Raw genomic sequence first — 10792 nt, 5'->3', positions numbered from 1 at the left:
AGAAGAAGAAGAAGAAGAAGAAGAAGAAGAAGAAGAAGAAGAAGAAGAAGAAGAAGAAGAAGAAGAAGAAGAAGAAGAAGAAAGAGGAAAGGGAAGTGGAAGAGGAGGAAGAGGAGGGGAGGGGGAGAGGGGAAAAGGAGAGGGGGAAAGAGGAGAAGAAGGAAAGAAAAGGGAGAAAGAGGGGAAGAAAGCATTGATGATGTGAAGCCCTGGATACCTGTGATCAGTGAAATCTACCCAGTATCCAAAGTTGTGGCTGAGCCAACACATTTGGCCACCTTTGCCACCAAACCTTTTCTGAAGCTGCCCATGAGGAATAGCAGGGACCAGCTTGGATTGTCTCTTTTACCTTACAGTTTGTTGTATGTACTAGGGATAAAGAATGCGTTGACCCTGGGACTGAGCTATTATTTCCAGCTGAAGCAGGCAATTCCATTTGGTGGGGAACATCTGATGTAGCTTATGGAGGGGAGAGGTTAATATAATGAAGCTAAATGAGATGTTGCTATATATTTGTAAGAAAAGTAGGAAATCTAAAATAATCTATGGTACACACAGCTATACTAATTCTCCTACCTCCAACCTCAACTCTAACGGTATACATGCATTTGGACACATATATGGAAAAAGGTAGAACAACTCTTTCTTTGCTTATTACAGTAAACCATAGAATATAAGAACCTCAACACATGCTGGTTGAAGTCATCTACGAAGAGACACTCTCTTGTGAAGTCTCACTTCCATCATAGCTGTGACGTCACTCCTTAGACTCAGAGAACTAAGACAAGGCTCAGTGAGGAGCCCTGCTCTTTAGTTAGCCAGGCCATGACTTGGCTAATGCATTTTACATCCTGGGACTCTCTTTGTGTGTGTAATTGGGTCACTAACTAACCCATAAGGCCTCTTCAGTTCTAAAATCCTATCATGATAAGCTTTCTTTTTTAAAAATTGTGATATAATCCATATACCTTAAACAGTCACCATTTTAAATTGTGTAACTTATTGGCTGCAGTATATTGACAAACTTGTGCAACCATCATCACTATCTAATTCTAGAACATTTTCAGCACACCTCCCAAAACAACGTATACACAAGTAGCCACTCCCCCAGCCCTCCTCTCCCCAGTCCTAGGCAGCCACTAACCTACTTTCTGCCTGTATGGATTTGCACAGTCTGTACATTTTATATAAATGTACAATAGGGACCATTTGTGTCTGGCTTCTTTCACTTAGCACAAAGTTTACAAGGTTCATCCTTGTTGTAGCAAGCATCAGTAGTTCATTTTTTACTTCCTGGTATTCCGTTGTATTAATTTTGTGTTTAAATGAGTAAATACTGGATGAACATACACTATATCATTTCCCTGGAGCTTAGCCTTATCTCCATTTCCTTACCCAGTTCTAATCTTTGTCCCCATTCTGCCCTTATCTTGCTTGAAGCTTTGCCATGTCCACAAGTTTCACCCTATCCCTGATTCTCCTACCTCCAACCTTAACTGTGATGGTATTCAGTATGTTCCAGACCCTCACCCGCTCCCTGACCCTCTCCCAACCCACATGCCTTATTTCTTCCCTTTTCTCTTCCTGTCACTTGATCCCTAAGCCTTATCTTTAGTCCTCTCAACCCACCCATGACTAATAGATGGGAAGCCACCCACCCACCTCATCTCTCTTGGGAATTTTTTTTTGTCTTTTTGAGACAGGATCTTGCGCTGCAGTTCAGGCTGGCCTTGAGCTCACTTTGCAGCCCAGGCTGGCCTCGAACTCGCAGGAATCTTCCTGCCTCAGCCTCCCAAGGGCTGAGATTACAGGCATGTGCCACCACGCCTGGCTTTCTTGGGAATTTAAACCATATCATATTTTTTTCAGAGACAACTGTAGATTTTACTAGAGATAAAAGAGATAGAGAAGTACAGAGTAGTTATAAAGGTTTCAATTCCAGCTAGCAGAATAGTGACCATAACAAAATAACAAAATCAATAAGCATTGTGGACATGTTCCATTTGAATATTCAGGTAGGATTTTATTTGTAGAGGAGAGATTTTTATGACTTCTTTTTGGTACTGAGGATCAACCCAGGGACGCTCTGCTATTGAACTATATCCCTAACCCTTTTCATTTTTCATTTTAAGATGGGGTCTCACTAAGTAGCCCATGCTGGGCCTCAAGTTTGGAATCCTCCTGCCTCACCCTCCCAAGTAGCTTGAATTATAGGTGTACAGCACTGTGGTTAGCTTTTCTATTTTTATGAATTTAGATAGCGGTATCAAAATACAATCAGATAGCAAGAATTAATTTCCATGTTCTATAGCCCAGAAAGGTAACTATATTTTACAATTTATTATATGTTTCAAAATAACTAGAAGAGTTCAAAATTTTCCAACACATATGAGTGATAACTGTTTGAAGAGATGAAAATACTTAATATTTTAAGATCACAAGCAAGGTGAATGCTCAAAGGCCTGTGACACGCAAAGCCCGGCCCTGAGAGGACCCACACGCAGTCCTGGTGCTGTCCAGGGTCAGAGCCACCCTGAAGTCCAGAGCTGCGTATGGGGAGGCCTCCTCCTCAGAAAGCACCTGAGTACCTAGCACTTCTTCCTGCTTCCTCTAGGAGCTGAGCTCAGGCTCAGCTCATGGCGCTGAGCTCTGGCCACTCATCACCTCTGTCCCTGTGATCTGTAGAACGAATGCGAGGGGGACTTGGCTGAGGCCATGCCAGCGCTGGAGGCTGCACTCGCTGCACTGGACACCCTGAACCCTGCCGACATCTCCCTGGTGAAATCAATGCAAAACCCACCTGGCCCAGTCAAGCTGGTCATGGAGAGCATCTGTGTCATGAAGGGGCAGAGACCAGAGAGGAAGCCAGACCCCAGTGGCTCCGGTAACTCCCCACCCTTTCCCAGGCACTTGCACAGCTGCTTTTCCCTGGCAGGAAGGATGCCAACACCCTCTCACCTCCAACCTCCAGCCTGCCCCAGGCCCCCAAGAAGCACCAGTGAATGTTGGGTGAATTTAGAAAGGTATCTGGATGAGCACATGTGCCCAGAATCCCTCTAGTGCTTCCTCACCTCTTAGGTGGGAAAATGCAGATATCTGCGGTTAGAGCAGCGCTTGGTCCAGGTGGCAATCATTCAAAATGAAGATGATGCAAACCAAAGTCCTAGTGTGCAGCAAACACACATAGGTTGTGAGCATGTGTAAGAGAAAGAGAACAAGAGAGAGAGACAGAGATACAGAGAGAGACAGAGAGAGAGAAAGAAAGAGAATGAGATAGAAACAGAGAAAGACAGAACAGACCATAAGACTGAGAAATAAATGTAGAGCCACCCGGACACCTGGACACGTGCGTGTGAGTATGTGTGCACATACACAGCACATGGACACACATATCAAAGGTAATGAGCAGAAAGAGGCCACAGGGAAAGGAATTGGGAGGGAGGAAGAGGCAGGAAAAGGGAACGAGAAGGAGGTGGAGCGGAAGAGACACACATGAGCTGCAGAGACGGGAGAGAGAGACGGAGAGAGCAGGCAGAGGCACATGTGTGGAGTCACAGAGACAGACGGAGCAATGAGAACAAAAGAGAACAGGAATGGAGGAGGACCGGGAAGAAACAGAGAAACTACCAGGGAGGACGAGAGAGAAGGGCGGCTCGGGATGGAGGAGCAAGGAGGAAAGATGTGGGGGACAGGGCAAAGGGAGACACCGCTCCAAGTGGAGAGGGGGAGAGAGCGCACAGAGGGAAGATGGGACAGAAAGAGAAGTGGGGACGGGAACTAGGAAAAGGGGATACAGCTCCTTATACAATTAAACCAGAGGCTTAATAGATGCGTATGAATTCTCCTTAAAGTTCCAATTCATGGTAGGACCTTGTGTTAAAACCCATATCTTAGAACTGAACAAAGGCTTTAAAAACCACCTATAGCACTGTTTCCTCTTCTTAAATTCTCCTGTCCTGGGAAAAGTCCTGCTGTCCCTTCAGTCCTTCTGAAATGTTAGAAATCCCTAGACCTTTACTCGGGATCCTCTGGCTTCTGTATCCCTTTGTTTAGCATTTCCTCCTCCCGGGGGCTGGGGATTTAGCTCAGAGGCACAGCGCCTGCCTGGCAAGCGCAAGGTCATGAGTTCGGATCCTGGTCCTGGAAGAAAAATTTAAAAAACCAAAAAACCCCAAAAAGACCCGTTTCCTCTTGCTGGCTCATTTCTGGCCAACAACCACTTGAAAAAGATGCCAAGCAGGGAGTGCACTTTTCAAGAAGATCCTTTAGGGAACCTGCTGGGGCACCACAAATCGCCTGAGTAAGGATGAGCTTGCCAGCACTCCTGCACCCTAGAATCACCTGAGGAGCTGAAAGAACCTGGAAGCCCATGCCACAGGAGGTACAACCTGTGTGCTAGTATGTTTTTAAAGCTCCCTGAGTAATTCTAAGGTAAGGCCGTGTTTGAGACCTGCTGGGCCCGATCATGAATGTTCCTTCTCACATTAGATCATTGATGATCAGCACACAATCTGTCATTATTTAAAATTTAAGCAAGCTGTGTGTATTACTCATCACACCCATAGGATTTAGTGAGTATACTAAGGTGGAGCAAATGAGCAATCAAATTAGGTTTATTTCATTTATTTTATTTTGGTACTGGGAATCAAACTCGGGACCTTGTGCTGGCCAGGCAGGCACTTGTGCCGCTGAGCTATATTCCTGGCCCTTGAATTAGGTTTAGATGCTTTGAATTTAAATGAAACAGGTCACTTTCCAGAAAGCAAACAAAAACCTTCATGGAAACATTCGGCTAGTTGCTATGTTTAGACTTACAAATGGAGCACATTGTACTCCATACAATGTCTCAAAGTATAACCTTTTTGATGAGCCTGAGGTTGGCAAGTATCAGGAGCCAGAAAGACTCATATTTTTTCCAGCATGTCAACAAAAGGAGCATTGTTTCTGAGTGTGGTTGAAACCCATTTGATTAGCTAATGAGTGCTAAGGAGAACAGGGCAGGGCATAGTGCCTCCTGTCCAATTGTGAGTCTGAAAGACTCTTCCCCAAGGCCGCCTCTCACTTCCACTGTTAATCATGTGGTAGAACAACTGGTGTGCCTCCATCCTGCTCCCAGACTTGGGAAAGAACATTCCATACACATGCCCAGGGGCCGGAGTTCCTGCTGCCCTCTCATGTGTGACTGGGCTTATAGGGCAACATTCAAACCGTATCCACTGATAACTGAGTATCAGGCACTGTACCAAATTTTAGAAAACACAGCAGAACCTCATAGCTTTTGTATATGTACAATAGAAAGTAAACAAAAAAATAGTGATTACAAAAAGGGCTATCAAAGAACAGACCTACTAGTAGGCAAAGAAAATGCTTGAGGAGGAGGGACCCTCCTTAGAAGAGAATTCCAGAGAAACCACACCATGAAGTAGCTTTTACAGTGAGACCTGAAGTATACTCAGGAGCCAGTTAGATGCAACTTGCAAGTGCAAAGAGAAGCACTTGGGATCCCAGAGAAATTGAAGGAAGGTCCCTTGGGATATAAGTCAAGGGAAAAAAAGCAGACATTAGGTGGTTGAGGTTGGCCAGGCCTCCCAGACCATGCTAAGGAGGTTGGATTGATAGATATATCTCAGCTTAAATGTACATAATATAGTCTACCTCTGTTTCTTATACTTCACAGGTAAGATGATAGAAGATTACTGGGGAGTGTCAAAAAAGATTCTTGGAGATCTGAAGTTCTTGGAGAGTCTTAAGACATATGACAAAGACAATATCCCCCCACTGGTCATGAAGCGGATCCGAGAGAGGTTTATTGATCACCCAGAATTCCAGCCGTCTGTCATCAAAAATGTATCATCTGCCTGTGAGGGTCTGTGCAAGTGGGTGAGGGCCATGGAGGTATATGACCGTGTGGCTAAGGTGGTGGCTCCGAAACGGGAGCGACTGAAGGAGGCCGAGGGGAAGCTGGACGTACAGATGCAGAAACTGAACCAGAAACGAGCGGAGCTGAAGTTGGTGGAAGACCGTCTCCAGGCCCTCAACGACGAATTTGAAGACATGAATGTCAAGAAAAAGACCCTAGAAGAAAACATTGAACTCTGCTCCCAGAAGCTGGTCAGGGCAGAGAAGTTGATCAGTGGTCTTGGTGGGGAGAAGGACAGATGGACAGAAGCTGCCCGTCAGCTGGGGATCTGCTATACTAATCTGACAGGGGATGTGTTGGTGTCCTCGGGGACTGTGGCTTATCTGGGCGCCTTCACAGTGGATTACAGGGCGCGATGCCAAAAGGAATGGCTGGCCAGCTGTAAGGACAAGGCCATCCCAGGGTCCAGTGATTTCAGTCTCAGCAATACATTAGGGGATCCTGTAAAAATCCGTGCCTGGCAGATTGCTGGGCTTCCCATTGACTCCTTCTCCATAGATAATGGCATCATTGTGTCCAATTCCAGGCGCTGGCCCTTAATGATTGACCCGCAGGGGCAGGCTAATAAGTGGATCAAGAATATGGAGAAAGCAAATAAACTGTCCGTCATCAAATTCTCTGATGCCAGCTATGTGAGGACACTGGAAAATGCCCTGCAGTTTGGTACCCCTGTCTTACTGGAAAACATTGGGGAAGAGCTGGACGCTTTCATCGAACCTATCTTACTCAAGACAACATTCAAGCAGCAAGGGGTTGAATACATGAGGTTGGGTGAAAATATCATCGAGTACTCCAAAGACTTTAAGTTTTACATCACCACTCGTCTGAGGAACCCACATTACCTGCCAGAAGTTGCTGTGAAAGTCTGTCTCCTCAACTTCATGATTACCCCCTTGGGTCTCCAAGATCAGCTCCTTGGCATTGTGGCTGCCAAGGAGAAGCCAGAACTGGAAGAGAAAAAGAACCAGTTGATCGTAGAAAGCGCCGAGAACAAGAAGCAGCTAAAGGAAATTGAAGATAAGATTTTGGAGGTCCTCTCCCTATCTCAGGGCAACATTCTAGAAGATGAAACGGCCATCAAAATTCTGTCCTCCTCTAAAGTACTATCTGAAGAAATCTCAGAGAAGCAGGAAATTGCTTCCAAGACAGAAATGGAGATCGATGAGACTCGGATGGGGTACAAGCCAGTGGCTGTACACTCTGCCACCATCTTCTTCTGTATCTCTGACCTGGCCAACATCGAGCCCATGTATCAGTACTCCCTGACATGGTTCATCAACCTCTACATGCTTTCCCTAGCCAACAGCACCAAGAGTGAGGAACTGGATCTACGCATCGAATATATCATTGAACATTTCACCCTGAGCATCTACAACAACGTGTGCCGCTCTCTGTTTGAGAAGGACAAGCTGCTCTTCTCCCTCCTCCTAACCGTTGGCATCTTGAAAGAGAAAAGGCTAATTAGAGAGGAAGTTTGGTTCTTCCTTCTAACTGGAGGCATTGCCCTGGATAACCCTTACCCCAACCCAGCTCCTGGATGGTTGTCTGAGAAGGCGTGGGCAGAAATCGTACGTGCATCCTCACTGCCAAAACTGAAAGGCCTGAAGGAGCATTTGGAAGAAAACACCGATGAATGGAAGCTGATCTATGACTCGACCTGGCCCCATGAAGAGACATTCCCTGAGCCTTGGAAGTTGCTTGAAGGGTTGGACAGGTTGGTGATCCTCCGATGTTTGCGGCCTGACAAGATGATCCCAGCCATTAGGGACTTCATTGCTGAATACATGGGGAGTGTGTACATCGAAGCCCCTACGTTCGACCTCCAGGGATCCTACAATGATTCCAGCTGCTGTGCGCCACTGATTTTCGTGCTGTCTCCAAGTGCAGACCCAATGGCAGGTAAGGGCAGAACACGAGGAACAGCGAAATCCCGTCAGTTGCGGAGGGTTGGCGGTAACACGTCCTTTAAACAGGGCTCTTTCTACTCAGCTGGCTGTGAGGGCCCAGTAGTTAACAGGCTAAAGTGGGGGTGAAGGAGTTGGGTATGTCGCCCCTCCCAGAGCGGGTAGCTGCTGCTCAGCACCCCCAAGTCGAGCCATCTGGGAATGTGAGCCAGAATTACAAGATTATTTGATTTTTCAAGAGAACACAGAAATGCAGAACTGGCTCGTTTTAAAATCTGATACCATAACTCACCGAAGTATCTTTCTAAAAAATGTTGTAAGGGCCAAAGCCAATTATCAAAGATTATCATCTTTGTCTTTTTCTCTATTGCTTCTTTTAAAATTTTGGAATGATACTGCATTTTTTAAAATATCAAATCAAATCGGGTCACGGCTCAATCGGGGGACCGTGCCGCCTCAGAGGACGTTTGGCAACGTGTGCACACATTTCTGTTGACTAACGTCTAGAAGATAGAGGCCAAGGGCACTGCTCATCACCTTAGAGCGTGCAGGACAGTTTCCCACAACAAAAACATGGCCTGGCCTAGACAGCCAGTCATGCCACAGTTGAGAATGCCCGGTGCAGGGACTGAGGCACACTTCCTTCCGCCTTACCCCACACAGGTAGCCTCTCTTACTGTGTCTCTTTCCAGAAATAGTTTGTGCATGTAGAAGGGTATGAGGTGTTGACAGGCATAGAGTAGCTTTCTGTTCTGTTAGGGGATCTGGATGCTTTTGTTTTCCCTGTTGTTGAATGAAGTAGTAGTTCAAGAAATGCAAGTGACAACCCTGATATTCTCCTGTCAGTGAGCTGAGGAGTTTGGCATGTACCCCCACCCTACAGAAAGCCAGCATCCCTAACCTTGGAAAGATGGGGGAGGAGGGAGCTGAAATGAGCTGGTTCTGGGTTCCTGGAAGCACCAAAATTATAATAGAGGAGCAATCCATGATTTTGCTCTTTTCCTCTATGTACTTTAATGATAAACTTGGGGGAGGCTGAAAAAACTAAAGCAGAGAAATGGGGAAAAGGCCATAATATGATCTGATGATTCTGATGATGATCAATTCATGATAAGGTGATGCCACAGTGGCAGAGGATGGCAGCCTGCACCCGATGGTGTATTTAACCCGTTCCTATACTCTAGCAGCCTGACCAGATTTAGCCCAGATGATTTCACAGACACCTTTGTAGGTACTGAGTCCCCCCTTGGGTCTCACAGCAGTGGTTGTATACTGTCTGATGCTTGGCCCTTTTTTATTAGGACTGATCAGTGGCGTCAGGGCCTTGTCAAAGGAGCCAGCTCCACTTCCTCCCTTGTAAAGTTTCCCATCAGCCTCTCACCTGATGAGATATTTCTCAATTTTTTTTTGCATATTGGAATTGTGTGATGAGCTTCAAGAAAAATCTTAAAGCATCCTATACCAATTAAATTGAAATATTTAGAGTGAAACCCAGGCACCCTATTTCATAAAGCTTTCCAGGTAATTCCATTATGTAGTCCATGTTGGGAACCACTGACTTTAATGGTTTCAGTGGACTTTGAAAATCATTACCAAAGTCCATTATTGCACTGGGGGCTGCCAAGTGGTGATTTTTATTTTTAATTCTATCGTTCCTTTCACATTCATTAGCTGAAACTCTTCTATATAGAAGAATTTTCCTTTGACAACTCTTTGGTCTTCTGTGAATATACTTCAAACAACATAGCATATATGCTTGATTCTTTCTCTTTATTATCAGCACTCAGAATACTGAATTAATGTCCTACTAAGCTCCAAAGTGAATAGTAAACCACTCAGATCTTTGTACCTTTGTGAATACATGGATTTTAACATACTGGGTATTTCAGGTGTGCTAGTGTTTGACTTATGTTGACATTGTTATTCTTTTGGCGCTCAAGTTATTCACTCTGTGCCCCATGGGAGCACCCTCAGGCCCACGCACTTTCCACATAACCCGAATAGGTTTTCATAGCTCCTTTACCTTCTAGAACTACTGTGTCTTTCAAGCTTGCTTTGTGCATTTCTTGCCCCAGACCTGGAAACAAACCCAGTTCCCTCAGGCAGTGGTGTATGGACAGCATACTCTGGAGGCTAACGGTGCCCATTTCTCCTGGATGGATCTTTGATTTTAGACCTTACTATACTGATTGTCTCTTTGGCTCTACCTAACCTGTTCTTATCATCAGTGCTTTGAGTTTTTAATCTTCAAATGATTATACTTCCCAATTCTAAAAGTTTTGTTTTGTTCCAAATTCATGCATGTTTTAAGTAAGATTCTGAATTGTATTATGGCTTATGTTCCGGTTTTACTGATTTTTAGATGACTTACTTTTACGGTATTTTTCAAAGACTATGTTAGTTTGCTAGGGCTGCTATAACAGAGTACTACAGACTCATAGCTTGAAAAACATAAGTCTATTTTCTCACAGTTCTGGTGGGTGGAAGCCTGAGACAAGGTGTTAGCAGGGTTGGTTTTTCCCAAGACCTCTCCCTTTGGCTTAGTGATGGCCGCCTTTCCCCGTGTCTTCGCATGGTCTCCCTCTGTGAGTCTGTGCTCTAGTCTCCTTTCTCTTCATGGCCCTGTTCTTGTTCCATTACCTCCTCTGCCTTCTCCTCAGGCACCAGACACAGTGGATTAACCTCAAGACCTCATTTTAGCTTAACTGCCTCTGGAAAAACCTATCTCTAATTGCACTCACGTTCTGATATAGGGATTAGGCATTCAGTGTATGAATTAGGGGAAGCGGGGCACATTCAGCCCATTACAGATACCACATGTAATCCTTGGTGTATTCATTCTGATTGTTCTATATGCTGACTATTCCTTACAGTGATGAACTTTCTTTTGTAGTTTGTATTTTTTATAGCGAGTTCACAATAATTAAGTTCGTTCGCAATAATTACTTTTGGAAATTCTTATATACGT

The 10792-nt window shown here is 45.0% G+C and overlaps 1 protein-coding gene across 1 annotated transcript in view; it reads left to right on the top strand.

Moving 5' to 3' along the window:
• Nucleotides 1-10792, top strand: part of Dnah3 (dynein, axonemal, heavy chain 3) — a 152531-nt gene that overhangs the window by 122185 nt on the left and 19554 nt on the right. Inside the window, exons 54-55 of the mRNA XM_013504828.1 lie at nucleotides 2686-2884; nucleotides 5678-7819. Coding sequence (XP_013360282.1) covers nucleotides 2686-2884; nucleotides 5678-7819 — 2341 coding nt within the window. The remainder of the gene's footprint in view (nucleotides 1-2685; nucleotides 2885-5677; nucleotides 7820-10792) is intronic.

Source organism: Chinchilla lanigera, unplaced genomic scaffold, assembly GCF_000276665.1.
Source record: "Chinchilla lanigera isolate Chin_1 unplaced genomic scaffold, ChiLan1.0 scaffold00092, whole genome shotgun sequence".
NCBI lineage: Eukaryota > Metazoa > Chordata > Mammalia > Rodentia > Chinchillidae > Chinchilla > Chinchilla lanigera.
This window is presented reverse-complemented; position numbering and strand designations above follow the sequence as displayed.